The sequence below is a fragment of the Spodoptera frugiperda genome, chromosome 3, assembly GCF_023101765.2.
Source record: "Spodoptera frugiperda isolate SF20-4 chromosome 3, AGI-APGP_CSIRO_Sfru_2.0, whole genome shotgun sequence".
NCBI classification, from domain to species: domain Eukaryota; kingdom Metazoa; phylum Arthropoda; class Insecta; order Lepidoptera; family Noctuidae; genus Spodoptera; species Spodoptera frugiperda.
In genome coordinates this window covers 7,972,072-7,997,688 of record NC_064214.1, presented here as the reverse complement: position 1 = coordinate 7,997,688, position 25,617 = coordinate 7,972,072, and the positions used below count along the sequence as shown (strand labels likewise).

Here is a 25,617-nt window from a genome sequence, read left to right as displayed (position 1 = left end):
AGAAAAAAAAATCTACCTTGATTGCGGAAGCTCTCAAATATGACTGGAAAATACGGCATTTCATGCTACAGTAGGCAGCTGGTGTACCTACTTACCTAGGGCCCCATAATAGACTAGACTTCCTACTTAAAAGCAAAGTGCCTTCTAAAGGTTCTTCCAGATCCCTGGTATCGGCTCGAAGGACAGGAGTAGGAACGGGGTGGCTTTTAGTCAGTAAGTCTGACACCCCCTCTTGCTTCGCCCAACACGGAAGAAGTCATTGGATCATGATGATTATTCACACTTAACCAGACCGTATTATATTGTTAGGTACAAAAATATCTTTACTTATATAATATGTCTGATGGTTATGTTTCATTTCGAATTATTTCACTCTGAGTCAAGCTGCGATAAGGGGCCGTAACAATAACTTCTACCTTTTAAAGTGGGTGTTGTGTTCATAATTATTAGAAAACTGCTTATTGTCATGTCCACAACCAATTACCTACCAACGTAAGGACATTAAAGGTTAAACAAATAAATACAAGATATTTTTATTTAAAGTTACAATCCTGTCATCCATTATCAACTTAATTACTCTCGTAGCAAAGTCTAAAATAGTAAAATCTACTCATAGTCAATTTTGTGAGGGCTTATTGTGAGTTTGTTTTACGTTTAACACATTGAACGCCGTGGTGGTCACCGGAGACCGACGTTAGCGGAAAAATTGCCTTCAACAGTTTTTTATTGGCAGTCAAAGACTTAAACAAGCCTGCGTTCGGCGCTCTGATTGGTTAGTTCATTCGGACACGCTTTTTCGATTTCGGTAAACGTCAACCAAACTCATACTAATGGTACTGATTTTTGGAATTGGTTCCTTGAGTCAGCCAGGCTCTAATGAACCATCAAAGCGCTTTATACCCTCTCGTTTCGATCTCGTTAAACGTAAAGCAAACTCATACTAATACCTCTGAACAATACATTTTTATTTGTGAGTAACACGGCATTGTTATTGTGGGCAGGGGTCAACGTCGACCGGACATTACAATGGCACGGACCATAAACACAATGTCAATGCTAGCGAAGGGCGAAGGACGAATGCCTGGAGGTCTATTCCGAGGGCGGAAGTACGTAGGTAGGGTAGCTACTTCAATGAAACGGACACGCACAATAAAATCAACTCTAGTAACAAAGGAAGGAGTTGACCTTCAGGCCTTTATAAGAGAAGAAAATAATAGCATTGTTATTATTTTATTTCTTGAAATTGTGATTAAAATTTTGTATAAGAACAATAAATAATTTTATTATGAGCTTCCTTTATGAGCTGTCTTTTCTGCTTGGGCCCTGCCCGCAAAGTATTACCAAGGTCATATAGTTTTTACTTAAAGATCTTTAAAATGTTACTAACTTGTACTTGATTGGCACTAACTGGGTCTCCAAGGACACTAGACTCCTAACAAAGTTACAGAACTAAGTCTCCTAACTAAGTCTTTATTTATAGATACGTGGGCGGGTTAGTGGGAACACCGCTACTTATTCATTTGAAAAATAAAATATGTCACATAATAATAGTTTTATGCTTTTTTAATAAATCATTTAAATTTTTAACTTCATTATAAAAGAAAATGTGCGTAACTTAACATTTTGTTTAACATTTTTAATCAAAAGAATCTAAAGTAGGTCAACTACAAATAACTGCAGAAAACGGAACGTAACTTTGACAGAACATTGCTTGTTCAACGTCAACAACTAACTGTCAATGTCATAAAAATGTATGAAAGATGCGATTTCACTGAATTTTGATTAAAAAAGTTTAGACGCAAACATTTAAATAAGAAGAAGTGTTTATTAAAGTGTTAACAGTGTTGTTTTGTCCAAAATGTCGGCGACAACATCTTATAATAATGATAAAGTGGTGATGGGTGAGGTGGAATACCCGGCAAACGACCCAGCTTCTGGGGCGTTTTTCCAACCAGATTATAAGAAGTACGTGAATGTTTTATGTATTTTAGTAACTAAAACCTATTTAATAACACCCTCATATTAATTTACCTTCACATTTTAGTGTGTAGCAGTTGTTCTTAGACTTGAATTCGTTGTTATAACAAATCACTTTAAATTGTAACACAAATAACATAATCCTATAGATGACACAGTATTTTTATAAGAAATCGTTTAGTTTCATAAACAATGATAACGTCTTCACTACCCCTACTTAGTTAAAAGTGAAGTAAAATATATAATTTTTATGTTACAGAAATGAAGATCTGAAAGTCATGTTAGATGGATCCAAAGACTCGCTGAAACTGGAGGCTATGAAGAGAATCATTGGCATGATCGCCAAGGGAAGGGACGCTTCAGACTTGTAAGTATTGCAACAAGAATCTATACCCATACAATGGAACAGAACAGAGTAATATAACCAATATTTATACTTTGCATCATAGCTGATTATCAATGTCAGTGTAAGGTAAATAATGCCATATCCACACATAAAACTGAAGTCTTAATCACTATTATATACATTAATTGAGGATGCCAAAAGTGTCTATAATTTTAAACAATTAGTTTCTGCCAGTGACTTCACCCCTATTCCCGTGGGATAAAAACATCTTATCACCGAAGTCGGCTCAAATCCTGTCTGGATACCATATCAAAATCCATTCTGTAGTTTCAGCATGCTTGACGGATAAACATCCAAGCAAAACAAAATATTAATTTTGAACCAATTTTACAACTTCATTGTAAAGCAACAAATTGATTAATAATATTTGTCTAAAAACCTCACTAATTTGTTTAAAATTGTCCAGATTTCCAGCAGTAGTAAAGAATGTGGTGTCCAAGAACATAGAAGTAAAGAAGTTGGTGTATGTGTACCTGGTGAGGTATGCTGAGGAGCAACAGGACCTCGCTCTGCTGTCCATCAGCACCTTCCAGAGAGCTTTGAAGGTAATCACTATCATACCAACCTGTTGCTACATATCATGAGAAAATTATGGTGCAGTTCCAATTAAATTGATTGTGATGGTCATTCTTCAATTCACTAGAAAAAAGAAATGTTGCTTGTCAAGAGTAGACCTATTCTGAAACACCGTAGATGACCTACTTTTTATTTCCTAGTTATTTGTCCTAAAACTTATTAGTGCAACTAAAAAATTATTTGGGAGATCGGATTGCATACTTGTCTGAACTTTAAGTCATAAAAAAGTAGTGCGCGCGACACGTGCTTACTGCACGCCGCTAGCGAGCTGGGCTGGAGATGGCAATTTGAAACCACTCCGTACCAGAACCATTCTTATTTAGTGTGTTTTAACACTTATTATGGCTTATGTTTAGGAATATTGCATTCTCATTTTATCTTACTAACCCAAATATAATTATGATGTCTTCAGGACCCAAACCAGTTAATCCGAGCCAGTGCTCTGCGAGTGCTCTCATCCATCCGCGTGCCAATGATCGTGCCTATAGTGATGCTGGCCATCAGAGACTCTGCCAGTGACATGTCGCCTTATGTCAGGAAGACTGCTGCTCATGCTATACCTAAGTTGTATAGGTAAGTCATTTCCAAGAGGTTTTTTACACACTCAAAATGTCGGTTAGGCAGTAACAGCTATCTGGAAGTGAATATTAACGTGCCATGTATGTAATCTTATATTATTCCAGCATCAGCAATTGGGAAATCGAACCAAGTGAAAAGGGCTTCAGAAATAGTTAATTCCTAATTATTTAGACTAGTTATAGACAAGCAATATTAAATTAATGTAGTCATGTAATATCTCTGTATCTTTGTGTAGCAATACTCTGCTAACTCAAACTTCGCTTTACTTTAATTCAAAAAGACAAAACTAAAATATACTTACATATTTTTTGCAGAAGGCAAGAAGGGTAGCAAATAGATAATAATAAACTTTTCCTTTCTCTCCCAACAGCTTGGATCCGGAACAGAAAGAGGAGTTAGTTTTAGTTTTTGCAGAAGGCAAGAAGGGTAGCAAATAGATTAATACTAATCTTTTTCCTTTTCTCCCAACAGCTTGGATCCGGAACAGAAAGAGGAGTTAGTTTCAATAATAGACAAGTTACTGTCAGATAAAGCGCCGCTCGTCGTCGGCTCGGCGGCCATGGCCTTCTCAGAAGTGTGTGGGGAACGTATGAGCCTTATACATAGGAGTTACAGGTAAATAGAACTTGAAACCAATGTCTTTATTTACATTGAAAATGGTCTTAACCAGAGAAATAGCTGAAATACGGTAGTTTCCAACTAGTCAAATTCAATACTTTTATCAAAATGTCAAAAACGTTACTTTTCTATGAATTTTGTAGGAGATCACAACTTATGACGTCATGATTTGTTTGCGTCAAATAGCATACTTACTTCTCTAAAATTAAATAAATAAGTATATCGTCAAATTAATGAATGAAAGTACGATTATTTTGGGATATTTTATTATATTGAAATGTCAAAATAATTTATTTTTGACCTAAGAAACTACCCAATTCTAGTCACCAGTCTTCTCGCGTAAATAAAAGGAATGTTTTTATTTTGCAGGAAACTGTGCTCCCTATTAGCAGATGTAGATGAATGGGGTCAGCTGACTCTACTCAATGTGCTCACCGTGTACGCTAAGACATGCTTCGCGGACCCCAACACTGAGGTAAGTGAAATTTAAGATACTTTTATGTCACAGGACCGCTTATCCAGCGCTATGTGGCGTGGGTATTTTAGGGTGAAATAAAAGGCTCAACATTGTCTATTTTATTGCATCTTTGCTGTTGTATAGAAAAAGGGTGGGGTAAGGAGATAACTATTTTAGGTAGACCTTTGTACGGGACCAACAAGTGACTGACATGTTGACAACTATGACTAACGCTTGAGCGATTTAGAAGCGAATGTGTAGCGTGACAGCACCGCGTCCAGTTCGCGTGAAAATATCAAGGCAATTGATCGCGTTCGCGCCACACCGTGTCTCACGTCTGGTTGGTGACGCAGATCACGTCAATACATTTCTACATTTTGTTGCTTTCGCGTCACACCGCAACGCCTCGCCTTCGCGTCACACCGCAACGCCTCGCCTTCGCGTCTAGCTCATACAGGATGTCGCGTAATCAAATGACTATATTATACAAGTAAACTGTTTCGTCGCAGAAATATTCAAGCGACAGCGACACGGACAAGCCGTTCTACGAGTCGGACAGTTCAGGCGGGGGGCGGCGCTCCCCCCCCGCGCTGGACCACGACCACCGCCTGCTGCTGCGCGCCGCCAAGCCGCTGCTGCAGAGCAGGAACTCAGGAGTTGTTCTCGCAGTCGCACAGCTCTTCTACCATTGTGGACCCGGTATGTAGGGGGGGAGTGGGAATAAAAGGTCATTGTACCTCAGTTTATAGTCAGTCTAAAATGTTTTGTCCAACAGACTGTTTAGTAATTTCTTAGCTGATAAGCTAATACTCTTATAATAACTATCGTGAGACATACTAAATTCACTATGATCAAGAGTACCTCTGTGACTCGAAACTAGTAGAGCTTTTCTCCATTCATATATGTGAGCAAACTGTGATCTATACATAGTATAAAACAAAGTCGCCCATTTTGTCTGTAGTCCCTTCGTATGCATAAAACTTTAAAACTACGCAACGGATTTTGATGCGGTTTTCACTAATAGAAAGAGTATTTTCTCCGACAGGTTTTTATATATAATTGAAATACATTGAAACTATATTAGCTGAGTTATAGCGATTTATGTCCAAGAAATGATGCGTGCGCCGCTTATACCGTTGGATACAAGTAAGAACAATGTATAGCAAAAACATTGGTCTTTATTAGTTCTACAAAAAAAGTCCGCGATGACATATATCCAGCTTTTTTATTTAAGTCACAAAAGCTACTTTTCTGTATTAAAAAAACATTTAATTCGTTGGGTGATGTTTAACTGGTGATATAACCAATAATACATATATCCTTATCATAATAAGTAAGTTCATCATCACGAGCATTTAATTTAGATTATTTTTGCAGTTCACAGTGTGTTATTTAGACATATAGTTTAGGAGATATCACGATATTAGTATTGCGGCACGGTACGGGCCGGCCGCGGCGGCGGGGGCATGCGTTGACTGTATTTGTCGAAGTAGCGGGATACACGCAAACGAAGTTGCGCGGGTCAGCTAGTTTTTAATAAAGATAAGCTAATATATTTATAAAATTGAATAATATATTATAACTATCTATTGAATGAACAGGACCAATAGCGTTGCTAGCGCCATCTAGTAAGCCTAATAAAGATATTATTTTAATCAAATGTATTGTAACGACTAGTTTTACTTAAAGTAGCCGAAGTCCTTTAATTAACACGTCCTTGGACCGAATATCGAACAGAAAAATATACATTTTATTTATTTTTAGCCGTGGTCGGCCCACTGCAAGGCAAAAGCCTCCCTAGCCTTCTTCCACTCAACACAGAGATATAAAAACTATATTGATTAGTTTCCATTGTGTAATTCTAGCTCAAGAGCTACCACCAGTCGCCAAGGCCATGGTTCGACTCCTGCGCGCGCCACTGGAAGTACAGAGTGTCGTACTCAACTCTATAGCTGCGCTTACTGTTACCAGACGGGTAAGTTTCTATACGAAAATAAACCTTATTGCAGCGATAAAAAAGATTGCATTTTAAATGACTAACTGATATTGTTATCGTTTATGAAAGCAATTAATAGTTTTTAAAGCCTAACTAAGACTGCAACTAAAACGTCGTCATTTTACGTGCTATGTCGCTCTATTTCACAAGTATTGAATTTACAACCCAGTACATTTAAAACCCAGTGGAACACCATATAGGTGGTCCACTGGATTTATGGTGGGACCGTGCTACAATAAGTTGGGGCGTGTCATGACCGCGGGTTTCAGTAAAAAGGCTAATCTATTATACTTAAAAAAACTTGTATCCATTGTAATCTAAACAATTTCTTCCACAGACACTATTCGAACCATTCCTAAAATCTTTCTTCGTGCGCAACTCGGACCCCACACACATTAAACTGCTAAAATTGGAGATTCTAACCAATCTAGCTACCGAGGCAAGTGCCGGGGTGATACTGCGGGAGTTTCAGACGTATGTCACTTGTAGCGACAAGGCGTTCGCCGGGGCTACGATACAGGCTATAGGCAGGCTCGCCGTCGCCATACATTCCGAGACTGAGACCTGCTTGAATGGATTACTTCATTTGTTGTCGAGTAAAGATGGTGAGTTTTTGTGTTAGTGGATTTTATTATAGGTATAAGTAATAGATAAAGTATTTTTAAAGCTCTATGATAACTTTTATTAAGACTGCTTGTATGTTGTATTGAAAAAGTTTTGGTTAATACTAAAAATTATAGTTTTGAAATCAAAGTCTGTTACTTTGGCACTTTATTGGATTAGTTTTATCTCGACATTGATGTTTAAATTTAAGAGCTAGAGTTTTGATGCACTTTAACTCTACTACTCTTTCTAGACCAAATATTGCTTATTTTAATTGGGAGCAAAGAAACAGAGGCACTAGTGTTTTTATTTTCAGTTTAAAGAACCCTACACGGCATAAAAAAATCTTGTATCAGAAAATATTTATCACGAAATGAAAATTCGTTTTCTTTGCTTCCATGTATTGTTGATTCAGTTTGCAATAAATAAATAATTTGTCCCCCAGAATGGGTGGTATGTGAGGCAGTGGTGGTAGTGAAGCGAGTGGTGGGTGGGGGGGCCACCTCGGCCCGCGCCGCCGTCGCTCGCGCCGCCAAACTACTGCGGGCTGACAGGTCAGACACTTACATATGTTAATTACTTTATTATGTAATACAATAACAGCGTTGGACCCAAAACTGAACCCTGTGGAACACCGATATTTTAACGTTGGACCTAATGTTGAACCTTGTGCAACACCAATGTTTTATTATGATGTTATTACGTCTAGTCTTTCAGATGTAGTCTTTTGTAGTAATAAACTGATGAAAGTAAATATGATACAGGCGACAGCAAAGCCACGTTATCTAATGAAACCATATACAATGTGATATGGTACGAGAGCTAGCAACGTCGAAAAAACAAGCATTTCAAGAAGGCCAGTTTTTAGATATATTATGTCTCTCAGTCTCCCAGACATCATACGGGCTATCTGGCACCTGGTAGTCGTTGCGTTCATCAGTGCGCATCGCATTTGTACAGGTAAAATTTCAATTTTTCAAACCATTTTAAGAAGTTATTTTTTATTATTATTATTTTTATTGAACTTATAGTAACATGAATCTATTATTGCCAGGCATTTTTATTGTTGTTTAAGCTATGCCAGGCGCCAATTCTGAATTAAAAAAAAAATTTTTTTCAAATTATTTTAGTATGGCTGAAATTTTAGTATGATGTTATTTAAGTAAGAAAAGACCCAAAATTAATTTGCCAAGCAGTTATTCGGTTGTTAACCTTCAGCCAGACCGATCTAAAACTGAAAAATGATGTAGTATCATTTCGCTTGGTCTAGAAATATTTGTCGAACGAATTACAGAGAAAGGGATTAAACAACCGGCCAAGTGCGAGTCGGACTCGCCCATGAAGGGTTCCGTAGCAGCAAGTAGACGACTAAATAAAAAAGTTATAAAATAACTTGGTTTTACATAGTGTTTTTATGAACGACAAAGTTATATTTGTGGTTTTGGAAAATGTTTTATTTCTTAAAAACTAATAATGGTATCTTGTTCAAACTAATTTTAGTTCAAACATTTTATTGAAATGTATAGCATATTCTTTTTTAATTTCCTCACTCTCTTATTTTAAAAGTTAGAGGGGGGTACACTCATTTTTCCACTTTGGAAGCGTCTAACTTTCAAACGATTGATTTTGACGAAAAATGGCTTTAGGAACCTTAATGTCTTTTTTAAAGACCTATCCATAGACACCCATCACGGATATGTTAGCTGAAAAAAATTTTTTTTTAAATCAGTTCCATGTATGGAGTGGCCCCCTTAAATTTTTAAATTTATTAATTTTTATTCAAAATTCGAATAGCGGTTACCGAAACACATCAACCTACAAAGTTTCAACTTTGTAGGCCCAACAGTTTGGGAAATAAATGGCTGTGACATACGGACGGACGGACAGACAGACGGACAGACAGACAGACAGACAGACATGACGAATCTATAAGGGTTCCGTTTTTTGCCATTTGGCTACGGAACCCTAAAAACTATCAAATTAATTCGTAAATTAATACGGTATCAAAATACTGATTTATTTTTGTACAAAATTAAGATATCTAGTTTCTAGCCATGCTAGAAGCTCATCTTCAACTTTAGTCGAGTTCCTCGTCAAACAGTTACGTGAGTAAGCCGATAACATAATAATTATCCTTAATTTTCATGTAACCATTCAATTTTATGTTTATTTTTATACTTGAGACATGACATTTCACTCCATACATGGAACTGATTTAAAAAAAAATTTTTCAGCTAACATATCCGTGATGGGTGTCTATGGATAGGTCTTTAAAAAAGACATTAAGGTTCCTAAAGCCATTTTTCGTCAAAATCAATCGTTTGAAAGTTAGACGCTTCCAAAGTGGAAAAATGAGTGTACCCCCCCCTAACTTTTAAAATAAGAAAGTGAGGAAATTAAAAAAAATATATGCTATACATTTCAATAAAATGTTTCAACTAAAATTGGTTTGAACATACCATTATTAGTTTTTAAGAAATAAAACATTTTCCAAAATCACAAATATAACTTTGTCGTTCATAAAAACACTATGTAAAACCAAGTTATTTTATAACTTTTTTATTTAGTCGTCTACTTGCTGCTACGGAACCCTTCATGGGCGAGTCCGACTCGCACTTGGCCGGTTGTTTAATCCCTTTCTCTGTAATTCGTTCGACAAATATTTCTAGACCAAGCGAAATGATACTACATCATTTTTCAGTTTTAGATCGGTCTGGCTGAAGGTTAACAACCGAATAACTGCTTGGCAAATTAATTTTGGGTCTTTTCTTACTTAAATAACATCATACTAAAATTTCAGCCATACTAAAATGATTTGAAAAAATTTTTTTTGTTAATTCAAAATTGGCGCCTGGCAGACCTTAAACAACATGAAAAATGCCTGGCAATAAGAGATTCATGTTACTATAAGTTCAATAAAAAAAAAATAATAAAAAATAACTTCTTAAAATGGTTTGACAAATTGAAATTTTACCTGTACAAATGCGATGCGCACTGATGAACGCAACGACTACCAGGTGCCAGATAGCCCGTATGATGTCTGGGAGACTGAGAGACATAATATATCTAAAAACTGGCCTTCTTGAAATGCTCTCTCAAAAACGTTGCCAGCGCTTATACTAATAGGGGTGAGACTTCTAACCCGTTAGGGCTGAGTACTACATCTAATTTTATCGACAAAAAATAATATGGGGGGGTTGAACCCCTATCACATTGTATAGTAAGTAAATTGTATACTTATTATATCCCCCTCCCCCCGCAGACTGGGCGGCGCGGCCCGCGCGGCGGGGGTATGGTTGGTGGCGGAGCACGGCGCGCGACACCCGCGGGCCGCCGCCATACTCGCGCATATGGCACACAACTTCGCTGACCAGGTATACAGCCTCTAATTATTATTATTTGTCTTTCTTTTCACCTCTATTTCTCTTTGAAAAAGCATTGCTCACTCCAACACTACAACTTTTAAATTCATCTCCTGATAACTTTATTTTTATGTTGACATTTTTCCAACTATTCGATTAAATTATGACAACAAACACTAAAGCAATTTTAAGATGTTAAAAATGGTAGTCTATCTACATTTTCAATCACTCAAAACACAACGCAAACCCAACCTTACTACCACAACTACAAAACTCAATTTTCCTTACAGGACGAGCTAGTAAAGCTACAACTACTATCTCTAGCAGTAAAACTGTCAATAACCCAACCGGACACGTTACCGATGTGTCGATACGTTGTCTCTCTCGCACGGTATGACGTCAGCTATGACGTCAGAGACCGCGCGCGAATGCTGCGGCGGTTCATTGAACCTCAGCCCGGCAAACAACTGAATAATTACGTTGCTGAGATATTCTTGCCTGAGAAACCGAAGCCCGATATCCAGAGTAGTTTTAAAGGTGAGTGATTTTAGTTTTTAAAGATGTTTTGAAAGGTTTTTTAGTGATTAGAAGTGCTAGTATGGAGTAAGATGGTGTATTATGTCAATGGTGACTAAACTTGACAACAGACTGAACAATAGCTTGTGACTAGTTATGGGCAAGTGCTAGTTTTTTCTTTTAAATAGCTTAATTGTGTTTCGGACCATTTGCAAAACATGTTTCATGTCTCACTAATTTATAAATGCGAAAGTTTGTGGGAGTGGGTGTTTGTGTGTATGTTTGTTACTCAATCCCGTCAAAACTGCTCAAAGGATCAGAATGAAATTTAGAACAGGGATAGATTGTAATCTGGAATAACACATGGGCTACATTATATGCTATGGGAACGCGAGCATGTGGGAATGTTGCCGCAAGCACTAGTTACTAGTGACTAGTTTATAATAAATATTTCACGCCTAATTAATATACCTGTAAAACTAACGCCCGAATACTGAAATGTTACTCAATTTTAAGTTGTATTTAAATATCGTGCTATCTCTGTTATTTTATAAAGAATTGATAGGGATAAAACCTGTTTTGAGAGCGTCTTAAAATTTAGTAGCGTTTGAGTATTCGGGCATTAGTGACACTTTGTATGTCAAAGTCAAAGTCAAAGCATTTATTTCAATTAATCCTAAATAAGGCACTTTTGAAACGTCAAATTGAATTGTCCGTCAGTCTGTCTGTCAGTGAAGCTAGGCGCTCGTTCCAAAGTGTTGCTTCGAATGGAGAAGAACGAGCAAGAAACTCCATCGTTACTCTTTTAAAAAAAATGTTTTTTACAATATCTCTGATACATTATTTGATCATTTACCTATCTATCTATACTAATATTATAAAGCTGAAGAGTTTGTTTGTTTGTTTGAACGCGCTAATCTCCGGAACTACTAGTCCGATTAGTATAATTCTTTTTGTGTTGGATAGCGCATTTACCGAGGAAGGTTATAAGGCTATAAAATATCACGCTTATATCGATAGGAGCCAAGCAGAGCGGGTGAAACTGCGCGGAAGTAGCTAGTTGTATATTATATGTAGAAACAATGTAACGACAATATGTGTCCCCCCAGACCGCGGTGGGTTCACGGTGGGGTCCCTGTCGCAGTACATCGGGTCGGCGGCGGCCGGGTACAGGCCGCTGCCGCCCGCGCCCAGGGAGACCGTCGCCGGACATCTCAGGGAACTGGGCACTGGCAAGATCGATACTCCCGTTGATAACCACGATGATACACAGGTGAGAGTACTTAGATAAAGTACGTATTGTAAGTGGAGATTTTCATTATATATAGACTGCCTCGTTGGCCGAGTGGTTGCAAGTGTAACGACCGGGCAAGGGGTCTCGACTTCTAGTATTACTGGGCTTTTTTCGGTTTTTTTAAATTTCTCAGTAGTAGCACGGAGTCTGGAAATGTGCCCGGTATATGACAATAGGCTCACCATCTATTACAAGGTGACTTACAACATAAATTGTGAAGTGTTGGTGTACATTGGCATTATGTGCCATAATGTCAATGTACACCAACATTTCAAAAACCTCTTTATATTATGATTAAGAGGATTAAAAAAAATCGTTTAGTATATTATATAGCAGAATAAAACAATTATTTGTACTACGTTCTGATTCATGTCTTATTAAAAATTGAAGCAGAAACTTTAGTTCAGTGCCATCTATTATGTTGTAATAGGAAGTTTTTCTGCTCAAGTTTTCGCTAGATTGGGCACCAGTTCAGTATTAAGAAACTATTCTTTTTCTTCTCCTTCTAATCCTATCTTCTGATTTGTTTCAAAATAATATAAAATGTTGTATTCAAACATAAATGATGTTGACAGAAAAACAAGAGTTTCTACTCGGAGCCGGAGAGCAGTGGATCAGGGTCTGGATCCTCTTCCTCAAGCAGTAGCAGCTCTGAGGAGTCTTCGGAGGATGAGTGAGTATCGTACAATAAAATGTAAACATAATTTACTAATGAACTTAGTGATTCTTGAGCTTTTGAATACAAAGGAAGATTATTTATATTTTAATTCCATTGTTTATTCCTTTTTTTCTGCAGTTTTATAGTAAATTTTATACTTCCACTTTTTGCATTTTTCCTTCTTAGGGAGGAGAGCAACGCAGAAGAGAAGAAACAAGAAAAGCCAGTAAAAGAAACTAATAACTATAGGTGAGTTTAACTTATTATACTTCAAATATTTTCAAAGTCAAAGCATTTATATCAGTTAATCCTTAATTAAACACCTTTGGAACGTCATATTGTCCTTCAGTCTGTCTGTCAGCGAAGCTAGGTGCTCGTTCCAAAGTATAGATATTTCCCTACTTTATCTGATAAATGAGAGTTTGGAAGACTTAAAGCAATGTTTGACTACGCAATTCTTTTCGGTAAACCCTCGTCTATGAAAACGACACTTTAACAGACCTATATGCTCTACAACGCGTTTGTGATACCTAACCTACCTACAAAACGCGAGCAAAGTGACTAACAAAAGCTAGTTTATATGAAAATTTAAAATACTCTTTCCATCATAGGTCAAGGTCATCGAACTCAGGCACATCGGATAGTGAATCGGACAGCGAATCGGAAAGCGGATCGGACAGCGAATCGGATGGCTCGTCCGAATCGGCAGACAGCAGCGAGGACGAGGCTCCTAAGAAAAATGAAGTTAGTCGCGACAAAAAGGTATGTGAAGTAGATGTGTTGTTGTAGGTGGAGGAACTTAGACTTTATTTCTTTGGTATAAGGTTTGTAATAGGAATGATGAAGATATTTTTTCTGTTAGTGTGTGAGTGATCTCAATGTTCTCCCCTGTACCTTTAGTATGACTTTGATATGTATGTAGTATGAATAAAACAAACTCGTACTAAGGGTACTGGAGACACTATCAAAAAAATATTTCTTTAATAACTACGAGTCCAATATATACTTATATATATACGAAGTTTATCAAAACATAGTTCACTTACCACAAAAAAAATAGCAAAACTTTTGGTACATGTAATAATTTTATGGTATCATCATCCCTATTACTTTAAAAAGGGGTTTATAGCTGTGTTTAGATATTATGCTCTAGTTTTATCTAGTCTGGGTATGTTATTGTATATTGTGTAGTTATTTATTTATTTATTTATATGTAGTTTATTTAGCTGTATTAATTTATTGTAGAAATAAATTTATTTTGGTATATTCTTTGGTTTTTATTTCTTTCTTACCTTTTTTTGCTATATTTTTTATATACTGTATGTTTTTATTTTATGTATTATATGTTAATTGTGTATATATTTTAAATATTTCATTCATTACATGTTAAAATACGTCATGAAAATATATTTACAGCGTGCTTTGTGTTTCATTAGTGCTTTGTAATTATTTTGTAAATATGCTAGCATTTTAATTCCGTTTACTTCCACTTAATTTTCATAAACTCTACACAGAATAATAATCAAATACTTAATTTCTACTATTTTAAATGTTTTAGCAAAATGCACAACCAGCGCCACCTAAAGAAGGACCGAAGAAGAATGAGAAATCGAACTTGGAACTCTTGTTAGAGTTAGACGAGGTAGCGAGTTCGTTGCCCACTATGACGCCCACTTGTGGGGGGTTCCTGTCTCCGCCCAGCTTAGCTCCGCAGGGGATTGGGGATGGTAAGTGAAGGAAATTATGCATTTATGGTTTTAGTTTCCCAAGTGCAATTGCCAAGCAAAAAGTGTCTTAAAATCCGAATCCTCGAATAAATTTTAATTCTATTACTAACTTTCGTGAGACATATACTATACTAAATTAATTATTATGTTATCAGCTTACTCACGTAACTGTTTGATGAGGATCTCGACTAGTTTCAAGCCATGATAGAGGCTCATATTTATATTTGAAAGTAATCGAGTTCCTTGTCAAACAGTTACGTGAGTAGGTCGATAACATAATAGTCACAAAAGAATCCAAAAATATTATGTAACAGTTAAGTTATTTCATACAGTATTCATAGAATATTTTCCTTAGACATTATAAAAGCTATTAAATTGGACTTGAAATAAACAGCCTTTGTTCAAAAGTGAACCTCTTGTAGCTGATATTAGGGTTCAATTTATTATACACCAATACATTTGTATTATTATTATTTGATATTTACTTCTCTCCCACTAACCAAACCATCCATTCTCGTACAGCGGACAGTATAACCCCGGTGGGTCCGTCGTACACGGCGCCAGGAGTGACGGAGGTGGTGTCCCGCGTGGTGTGGGGCGGAGTCTCCGTGTGTCTCCGGTGGAGCAGGGCTCCGCACTTGTTCTCACAGAAGATGTGTGCCCTCGACCTCGTGTTTACCAACCACAGTAACAGCGAGGTCACTAATATAAGGATGCATAAGAAGGTATGTTGAAGATTTTTGATAGTTATTGTAATTTAAAATATGCTGTCTATTGATAAGAGGTGTGCTGTGCTGTTTAAGAGTCTGTTACGCTAACTGCCGTACTCAGAGTAATTTAATGATTACTTAAAATATTTGTTGGTAACGATTTTGTTCCGAAAATAATTTCTAAGGACTGTTTCAAGTAACCATTATGTCTTTGAGTGCGGTAGTTAGTGACACATATTTCAACATAGTTTGTATAAAAAATATGTTAAATTATCCGTCAATGCGACTATCAGATTAACCAGCCGATCTGGAAGTCATTGGGTACCTATGCATGCTTTGAAAGAAAAAGCATTTTTTCGACGGCATTGGATATCTTGTTGCTGATATTATTAAAACTAGTGCTTAGCAATTAAGCACCGTGGGTGATCCCAGATTAATATCCTCCAAGTTGAAATTCTTGTATTAGAGTTGTATCTTTTGTTCAGTAGCTTTGCCTAAGAGTTACAAACATAAATCGCAACAAACAAACTAAAGAGTTTGTTTGTTTGATTGTTTGTTTGTTTGTTTGAACGCGCTAATCTCCGGAACGGGTCCGATTTGAATAATTATTTTTGTGTTGGATAGTCCATTTATCGAGGAAGGCTATAAAACATCACGCTACGATCAATAGGAGCCGAACAGAGCGGGTGAAACCGCGCGGAAATAGCTAGTTTATAATATTTTAATTAATATAATAACATTTGATATGTTTCCCGGCAGACGCTGACAGGTTCCCGCAGCATCCACGACTTCTCCCCCATCCAGATGCTGGTCCCCGCCGGCACCGCCACCGTCATGCTCGGGGTCGACTTCGCAGACACCATACAACCCATCGAGTTCACTATTAACAGTTCTATAGGTATGTAGGTTAAACTATTTAATTACTTTTATAGGTTCTAATTTAGACTCGTGTCTATATTTGGACGATAAATGGAGAATGTCTAACGTTTTTAGACATGTGTGTAACTATGAAGCCCTCGATGTAACGAATTGATCTGTATACTTAGTTTTGTCGTACAATCAAAACTGACCAAATTATATGCATGGTTTTAATGACTTGAATTTCTCATACAAAATTAACGTTGTACTGTGACGTTATAGTACAATATAAATAATGTTTTAAAGCTATTTAAATATAAGAATGTGTAGGATTTTTTTAAATTTAGGTAATATTAACATTCTCCATTTAGTCCAGTCAAATAAGGTTAAATTGGGTAAGAATCTCGGAATGCGAGATACCCAGCTGTAATTTTGTATATACTTGTATATTGACCCCCTAAAACTTGTCTCAAAACCTACATATGGTAGGGTGTAAGCAACCCTTAAAATTCAGGGTCAAAGGGCCCAAAAATCGTTTTTTTGCGGTTTTTTCGAAATATCTCATTTCCTATGGGTTTTTGGTAGTTGTATTCAATAGCAATATTGTAGCATACAAAATTCTCTACAACTTTTGTGTAAACTTTTTTTTTATACGGTGAACCGTTTTCGAGATAGAGGGCGGAGAGAGCGCGGTCACTGCATCTCTTCAAAAAATTTTTTTTTCGTCTCACCTATCCGTGATGGTTGTCTATGGATAGGACATTAAAAAATACGTCATGGTTCCTAAAACCATTTTTCGTCAAAATCAATCGTTTGAAAGATAGACGCTTCCAAAGTGGAAAAATGAGGTCTACAGAATGTGTCCTGCCCTCTAACTTTTAAAATAAGTGAGTAAGAAAACTAAAAAAAATATATGCTGTAGATTTTAATGGAAACTTTCAATGAAAATTGGTTTGAACGAGATATCATAATTAGTTTTTAATTTTGTATTTCACAATATTGCTATTGAATACAATTGCCAAAAACCCATAGGAAATGAGATATTTCGAAAAAACCGCAAAAAAACGATTTTTGGGCCCTTTGATCCTGAATTTTAAGGGTTGCTTACACCCTACCATATGTAGGTTTTGAGACAAGTTTTAGGGGGTCAATATACAAGTATATACAAAATTACAGCTGGGTATCTCAAATTCCGAGGTGAATTCCTAATTTGACTGGACTAATTATGAGTATTCCTAAAGAAGACTGCCTTACAAGCCGGCAACGCACTTATAACTCTACTGGTGTTGCGATGTCCATAGTCCATGCACGACGCTGATCGCTTACAGTCGAGTGATTCGCAAAATTATTAATTTATCTATTTATTACAGGTGAAGTGCCAATATCAATAACTCCTCCAGTGGGGGAACTGATGCGGGCAGTGACCATGTCCCAGACGCGGTGGGACTCCGAACACAAGAAGCTTAGGGGAATGACCGAGGTACGTTTTATTCATCATGATCAAATTTTTGTTTTAAAGCTGTGGCTTAGTATGAGGAGTTTTTGGAAAAATTCTCAGTAGTAGCACGGAGTATTAAATTGTGCCCAGTATAGCAATAGGCTTACATGGGACTTTAACAGAAATGGTGAAAAGTGAGTGTACACTTGACTGTATAGACGTGGCTTAGTATCAAGCAGAACTCGATTAGTTTCAAGCCATTATCATTATTATCAACCACCATTATTAATTAAAATTTTAATGTATCTCACGAAAGTTATAATTTGTCCTCATGTACACCTTTTCTTTGCAGTGTGACAAGAAAGCAGTGAAACTGGAAGATGAGCAGTTAATCTGTAAGCGGGTCTTCGAGACTGCCAACCTCGCTGCCATCACGTCTACTGGAGACTTCCTCAGGTAATTGTTTGGGAAATTAGTACAGGAACAAATTGTTGGTCGAATCCTAAATGCTAACTGCCAAGCAATGTGGTTGAACAGGCATATTAAGCTCTCACGGTGTATAAATAGAGTTGTTTTTATTATTTTCAACTTTATGACTAAGTAAGTTCAGGTTCAAAATCTATTGTGCCATATGCACCGATATAAAACTAAACTGCATTTACCATCATTCACAGCAATAAACAAATGTAAACTCAAGTTTAATACCAGATTTTACATCGAATTTTAACTCCACAGGTTCGCCGGTCGTATGATGTCCTCTCAAGACCTAGTTCTTCTGTCAGTGAGGAGTGAGGAAACCAGCTCCAGGGTCACTGCCAACTGCCCCAACATGGCCATAGCGTCACTCCTCGCCAACGAAGTAGCTCAAGCCTTAGGAAGGACCTAACTAACCAGACCTCTTTATATTGCTCATCAGAAATAAATGCCTACAAAAATAATCTTGATCATTGATTTCATGGTAATTTTACCATTTACGAGCACGCCCGATTACTTTCGGGGTGATCCGATCACTTTCGAGCTCGAATAGAGCCGATCGAGTATTGTTTACTCGTCGGACAATTTACAAGGGTCCTGAAAGTTAATAAATAATATGGATATGTTAATGTTATAATGATGTATGTAATCTTTATTTAGTAAAGTATGTTCTATGTATGTTTTTATCTTGATTGTATGAAATGTTCGAAAAAAGGATTTTTCTATGGCCTCGTATATGAAAATGAAAAAAATTAAGGAACCTAGATCTATTAAGTCTGAAATTACCTGACATTTTTGATAGACATATCCTAAGAATTTGAACTGAATCTAGCAGTGAATTTATGGATACTGCCGAGCCTTATACGTTGACGGAAGATCTTATATTAGACTAGCGGACCCGACAGACGTTGTCCTGTCTACACGTCTTTAATTTGAAAATTTGTCGGATCCAATGTAAAACATTCCAAAATCAACAACTACTAATCAATTAAAAAATAATTAAAAAAGCATTGTCCAGCGGACAAAATTGTGAATCTAAACCATTCTCAGATCCCCTTGAACACACACAAAAAAATTCATCAAAATCGGTCCAGTCGTTTAAGAGAAGTTCAGTGACATACACACTTACAGAAGAATTATATATATAAAGATTTCCAGGATCAGAATCCCAAGCCTATGGATTCCACAACTTGGAACACAAAACCTTTAACTGGTCAAAAGTGAGTGTTACATGTAATATGTGCACCTCTGCCTACTCCATTTGGGAACAAACCGTAATGTTATGTTAAACAGAGATTTTCTTCATCATTATATTCACCCAAGACATAATAAAATACTTAGTTTTACCATTTAATTAGTGTCGAGTACTTAGTCCATTCCATTTCTTATGTTTATTCTTGTCTAGTCACACGACTGCCGTTAGCTAAAGTCTATCTTAATAAACTATAAAACAAAAATATATGAAAAAAATAGTGATCTACAACACATGCAATTATAGAGTCTATTCCTATAGGATAAGGTAGATAATTGAATGAAATCCTTCCTGTCTGCTAACTCTAAGTACTTATGTATTAAATACTATATTATGTAAACTAATGAAATAAATATCTTTGTACTTCTATATCTGAAGTTTATTTTACCTTATGCAGTGTACTTTATATTGGATGGGTCGTGGCCCAATGGATTTTCAATGTGAAACTGATTATATTGTCAGTGCTGCCTTTTGTGAAGAACTTAAGCGTACTTAATATACAATTATAAATCATTCTATAACATTTAAACTAAAAAATAAAATAAAACAAATAATACTCTTTACAAAGCATCAAAAATTTCGTCCGCATCGACGTCAATAGGGAAAGTGCCAAAAGGCTGTTAGCATGGCCACGTTGTATGACAATGCTTATCCTCTGACCGAGGAACGAACCAGCCCTCTGGTCACAAGATACGTCGACCAGGCGTTTGCAGATATTTTTAAATAAACTACGTGCGCTCGGACCCCACGGACCTAAAGTCTCAACCCCAAACGGCTCAAAAATATAATTACCAACGATAATAAATACACAACACTATCTCAGAACCGAGGGCTTGTACGAGTTTGTTTTTCGTTTTAACGTGATCGAAACGAAAGCGCGTTCAGTGCTCTGATTAGTTGGTTCATTCAAGGCGGCCAATCAGGAGGTCGAATATGATCTCATTTCGATTTCGTTTAACTTTACGCTGGCTGGTTTTATAGCTATGCTGTTAGACTCGCCGTTGAACAGCACTGCTGTAAGCTTTGCTGTAAAACGAGACAAGTACAAGAGCGTGCGTTTACTTAACAAACGCGTTTACGCTGTTCAAGCGCGTGACTATAAAACGCAACTACTACCCCGAACAAATACGAATATGCACGCTTCAGCCGCGCTGTGGAAACGCGTAGCTATAAAACCAGCCTTTTTTTGAGGGGAAAATCTTCCAATGACTTCTCTCGCCTAGGGTGAGACGAGAGGGAGTGACAGACTTACTGACTAAAAACCACCCCGTTCGTACTCCTGCTTTTCGAACCGGAGCCCGGTAAACCCGCTAGGTAGTCCGCAGTTCCGGATCAGGCATCAGCCTTACTGGGCCCCATCTGTGGTGGTCTGATAGCTCTCATGTTATACTTAGTCAGGAGAATACTACAAAAATAATAGACGGTTTATATACAGAGCATGTATTTGTCTTTACACACTAACAATATAGGCGTTCGAGATTCCAATTCTCCTTACATCTACATTTTACAGTATTCAAGGACATACTAGTCAAATTTTCTACCAGTCTGCAGTACCTGTACTATAAATACGCCCCTTTTTCTATCAAAATATTGACAGATATTTTGTATTTTGCTTGTCATTCAAAACTATATTTTTTTAATCTAAATTTAATAAATGATTTGGTGTTTTATTGTCTCTGCCTACCCCCATCGGAGACAGGTGAGGTTATGCAAGCATGGAAATGATTCGATTTATAATTGAAGCTTGTTTGGCACCAGTGAAATGGAAGAGTATTCTTACTCAACCACCTGGACGAGGTAACTCGACTAGTTTCAAGCCACGCTAGGGACTCATAATCATGAGCAGCATTGCGAGACGCGATGGAAGACTTTGTGTACAGTTCAGCACTGATACTGGGCAAGAAATTCGACTAGTACTTATAAGATTGTCTTTTAAAAAATACAAATACTTAGCTTATAAAAACCATACATTATCGAGGATAGTAAAAATACATTGCGTTTTAAACATAATGCACTAAATTCTACGTAATATCTCATCCGAATTGTGGTAAACCAATTATAAGAATTAAATAAATAGTGTGAACATAATTATTATTGATACATGTCAAAAGATTTAAAACGAAACTTTTGATTATTATATAATTACTACAATATATAATTGGTTAAAACTATGCATTTAAGATAAATTATAAAAATATACAAAGGAATTAATACTAGGTATATTGTGTCAGATGTTTGACAAAATGTAATTACTTACTGCACCACATAATTCATATATCATTAAAAGAGTCTAATTAAGCCATAATCTCATTCAATATACATATTAGAAAAAAATTATTTTAAAAACAATTCTTATACAATGATTGTGCGTAATTGACCAATGACGTCATCGTTTTAACGTTAACTTACATAATTATTTGTCTTATATAAAATAAAAATTGGGTATTAATTATACCCAAATAATCAATTAGGATTTTATAATAAATATAAAATGTCGAGATATTTTTTTACTGAGGAACCATTCTACCAACTGAGAATTTCAATAATTATTTGCAATGTAATGCAGCAAAATAAAATTATTATTTAATTAAAAAACCATAGCTGCGACCGAGAACGTGTCTTAATAATCTCCAAAATAAGCTCAATAGACAACCCAATCTCATTAAATTTCAGTAACCAAAATAGGAATATTCGATCCCGATGCGGGATTTGGCGTCCATTGGAGTTAAATACAGTTTATATGACGCTTTGCGTACCATGGAAGACTGTGCACTGACATACTGCATCAGTGTTGAGGGTAATGACCCCAACCAGGAGGCATGCCTAAACTATACGTAGGAGTGGTCATTGGAATGATGCGAGGCCTCTTACTCATGTCTTCGTGGTGTGGCTGGTGCATCTGCTGCTGATGGTGATGCTGCTGCGGCGGTGGCTGCGGAGGCTGATGATTCTCCATTATCCTATCCTTCTTCGACATCCTCTTCTTAGGAGCCCCGCATTCCGGCACAATACGACGCTCATTCCACAATCTTTCTACCAAAGCCGCACGCGCCTGAATACCGTTAGCGTGCTCAACTTGCTTCCTAGGTATAGGACCGTTGGCTACCTTCTGTTTCATGGCTTCTAATCGTTCTTCAGTCTGAGTCATAGGCACTGGAGGTATACCGCGTCGGTTGCATATATTATGGAGAATGCAACAGGCTACGATCATCATGGCGACTGTGGGGGGGTCAAACTGCTTGTTGCAATTAGCTTGAAGACATTTCCACCTGCTTTTTAATTGTTTTATCGTGTCAGTGACCGCGCTGTGTGCCTGTGCGTGTACGTTGGTGTAGTACTTCTCCGGCGATACGGGAGATTTCTTTGTTATTTTCGGTATAGGTGTCATTATGTACTGCTTCTGCGTATAGTATGGGCCTCCTGGAATTATTATATGGGAAAGATTGAAAGTAAGACGAAAATTATTCATAATATTTTCACAAATATATATTATTTATTTATTAATAAATAAAATTGAGTGTAGAGAGCTACAAGTTACACTTTAGGCAGACATGCGGCTAAGAGTAAAACAGAGATTGACAAAATGCATCTCGAGACAAAAATAATTCAAACAATTAATTCAAGATGTCTACTTTAGTATTCAATTACATGCCAATGACAATTTATAAGACACAGGTTATATTTGATAACGTACCAATAAGCCAGCACGGTTCCCCGGAGTTGTTCAGCGAGTCGAGGTCGACCCTGACGGCGTGTCTGTTGAGCACGCTGTCGTGCGAGTACGAGCCGCCCGCCGTCGCGTCCACGCTTATTATTGTCAGGTCACTATCACAGATCTGTGGAGAAAGAAACTCGTGTTATAAAATGGATTGCAAATTGGACAGGGACTGGGCAGTAGTGCACTCTGATAAACCTGAAATCTCTAACGTGACTCCAACCCATCTGTTAAATGAAGTGAGTAGTGTGTAACTTCGAAAGAGAATATTTGTTTGCCAGTTAGGACAATATGAGTGTTGTTTATTATTAAATGAAACTGTATTACTAATTCATGATTTATTGTATTATACATATTTATTTGGTTTTCCAAGTTTCCAACCTAAGAAAATTGACCAATATGAATTACCATAATATTCTTAACAAGGAGGTTCATTAAAAACTAACAGGGCACTATAGTACAATAACATCATTATATAATGCTATCCAAATAGGGACCTGTACAAAGATTTATTTTTTATGTACATGACTCAGTTAATGTTCCTATTATTTTATTACCACCTACTGACTGGTAACCTATTAATCGTTACTTAAATAGTAAATGTGAGTATAGTATAAATTATAAAAAAAAAATGTAATGACTTCATTGATACTTACAACTTGCACCTTCTTGGAATGATAAGACTTGTTGAAGTGGATCTTCTGGTCATCTTCAGGCCGCGCCATGGGCACGTGTGTGCACTCGATACTGCCTATCACATTAGGAATACCATATTTCATGTAGAACCTGAAATAAAAATAATTATGCAATTTATATTCAACAAAATTAAGTTATTGTGTTTGTACTTTTTCTGGGACAGTAAATCTTGGGGAACTTCAACAATACTTTTTTGTTAAAAACTTTATTATTGTAACTATCGACGGTTGAGAAGCTAATTGGGCCATTACAAACATGCAAACTGTCACATCAAAAGAATGTGACAATGCCACACAACTCGCATAAGTGTGAACAAGAGATCTGATAAAAATTACTTATAATAGTTTGTATGTTTGTAATGGCAATGTTTAAAATAATTAAAATCTTTTAAACCTTTAAAATAAAAAAAGAAATTTAAATATCTAACCTGGCCTTAATAATATCCCGCTCCTGTCTCAAATGTGGAAAATGTATGTATTTCTTAACTATGGAGGGATGGTTCATAGCCTCCGTGACCTGTAGCACTGCGGTTCCCACAAAGTACTGCGTAATACTTGGGTCACTCTTACCCCCTATTGACTTCTGATATTTACCCGTTGCATAAAATGCTAGAGCTGCCATTACCTGTAAATTATTAATTTCATTATGAATAATTAAATATTATTAATGAGGTACTCTTGCTTTATAATTTTATTCATCTAAAGATGTTTTTAGATGACTCAATATTACAAAAATATTATTTAGCCTGCTTATTTATTAAGCGTAGAAGTATAACACAAGTTCATCACAGTTCACACATACAGCTTGCTGCTCCTATTACATGTTCTTGCATAAAATAGATATTTTGCAACTAGTGTAATAGATATAAAAACTCTAAAGAAAACAAGGTTACAAAAATAATATTATCTGAGAATGAAATGCATCAAATTCTCATTGATTTGAGGTGATTAACCGCTGCAAGCGGCAGCGACAGGACGGCTTATATCTACTTTCTATACAATCACAATGCACTTGTTACTTACTTTACTTTCAACAGAAAATTCAATGGATTTTGTAGAATCAGGCATCACTGGTTTCAATTCCTCACACAAGTTTCGCGCCAAATCTTTAGATAATCTATAAGTTTCTATGAAAGAAGGTTCGTTTAGATCGAAAGGGTCACAATCCGCAGGCTTCGGAACTCTTTTCTCAGGACTCTTTGGCTTTTCAATAGGAATAGGCCGCGGTATCTGTTCCGGTTTCTGTGTATGTTGTGACGAATCCCATTTTAGTAACTCGAAAATCTCAGGCTCTTCGTCCACAACCGATATGTAACCTTCCTCTGGTGGTTTTTCAGCCATTTTTACTGTATATAAAGTTTATTTTGAAATAAAATAAACGCAGCTTGGATTTTTGTTTGTCAAGCCAATTTTGACATTTATGTGAAATGTTGTCATATCAACAAAGTGCAGATTCTACCATTAATCAGAAATTCTACCAATAGTGTTAAAAAAATTATAAGTTCATAATTATTACCGACTGATGAAAAAAGGTATGGGACATGTCGAGAAAAAGTCGAAAAACACTCTACATATTTTGTTCCTGATCTTACAATCACACTAATGGGGATAATGAAAGAAATTCCGTCACTTCACTCTGTAGAGTAAATCCAGTAAGGTCAGAATAATAGTCATATTTCGACTGACACTGAATCTCCTCTGCGTGA

General features: G+C 36.6%; 2 protein-coding genes and 1 long non-coding RNA gene across 3 annotated transcripts; 1 reads left to right on the top strand and 2 right to left on the bottom strand.

Annotated features, from left to right (window-relative positions):
- The first annotated feature begins 1,727 nt into the window (after nt 1-1,727).
- LOC118273817 (AP-3 complex subunit beta-2) lies at nt 1,728-19,870 on the top strand. The gene is made up of 22 exons (XM_050705711.1): nt 1,728-1,965; nt 2,237-2,344; nt 2,790-2,928; nt 3,372-3,532; nt 4,010-4,153; nt 4,526-4,631; nt 5,123-5,312; nt 6,479-6,588; nt 6,947-7,214; nt 7,658-7,766; nt 10,475-10,586; nt 10,865-11,111; nt 12,200-12,363; nt 12,960-13,057; nt 13,229-13,291; nt 13,654-13,804; nt 14,601-14,769; nt 15,292-15,494; nt 16,239-16,377; nt 17,708-17,817; nt 18,128-18,231; nt 18,511-19,870. Exons 1-22 carry the CDS (start codon nt 1,859-1,861, stop codon nt 18,659-18,661), a joined length of 3,153 nt encoding a protein of 1,050 aa, XP_050561668.1. The 5' UTR covers nt 1,728-1,858; the 3' UTR covers nt 18,662-19,870.
- Nucleotides 8,797-9,390, bottom strand: LOC126912653 (uncharacterized). Its single transcript, XR_007707319.1, has 2 exons — nt 8,898-9,390; nt 8,797-8,862 (listed from the first exon to the last, which is right to left on the bottom strand). It is a non-coding gene; the product is annotated as an uncharacterized LOC126912653 (long non-coding RNA).
- Nucleotides 19,871-20,925: 1,055 nt separating the features above from the next.
- On the bottom strand, nt 20,926-25,341 carry LOC118273816 (putative nuclease HARBI1). The gene is made up of 5 exons (XM_035590959.2): nt 24,935-25,341; nt 24,340-24,536; nt 23,873-24,002; nt 23,196-23,337; nt 20,926-22,921 (listed from the first exon to the last, which is right to left on the bottom strand). The coding sequence occupies exons 1-5, from the start codon at nt 25,250-25,252 to the stop codon at nt 22,287-22,289; spliced, it is 1,422 nt and encodes a 473-aa protein (XP_035446852.1). The 5' UTR covers nt 25,253-25,341; the 3' UTR covers nt 20,926-22,286.
- Between the last annotated feature and the right edge of the window lie 276 nt (nt 25,342-25,617).

What these genes read in the sequence shown, in the direction of transcription:
- LOC118273817 (XM_050705711.1), top strand. Translation starts at nt 1,859, where the DNA reads ATGTCGGCGACAACATCTTATAATAATGATAAAGTGGTGATGGGTGAG. An exon ending in GCTATACCTAAGTTGTATAG is followed by an intron (nt 3,533 to 4,009) that starts GTAAGTCATTTC and finishes TTCTCCCAACAG; the next exon opens with CTTGGATCCGGAACAGAAAG. An exon ending in TATCCAGAGTAGTTTTAAAG is followed by an intron (nt 11,112 to 12,199) that starts GTGAGTGATTTT and finishes GTGTCCCCCCAG; the next exon opens with ACCGCGGTGGGTTCACGGTG.
- LOC118273816 (XM_035590959.2), bottom strand. Translation starts at nt 25,252, where the DNA reads ATGGCTGAAAAACCACCAGAGGAAGGTTACATATCGGTTGTGGACGAA. An exon ending in ATTCCAAGAAGGTGCAAGTT is followed by an intron (nt 23,338 to 23,872) that starts GTAAGTATCAAT and finishes CTTTCTCCACAG; the next exon opens with ATCTGTGATAGTGACCTGAC. An exon ending in GGAACCGTGCTGGCTTATTG is followed by an intron (nt 22,922 to 23,195) that starts GTACGTTATCAA and finishes TAATAATTCCAG; the next exon opens with GAGGCCCATACTATACGCAG.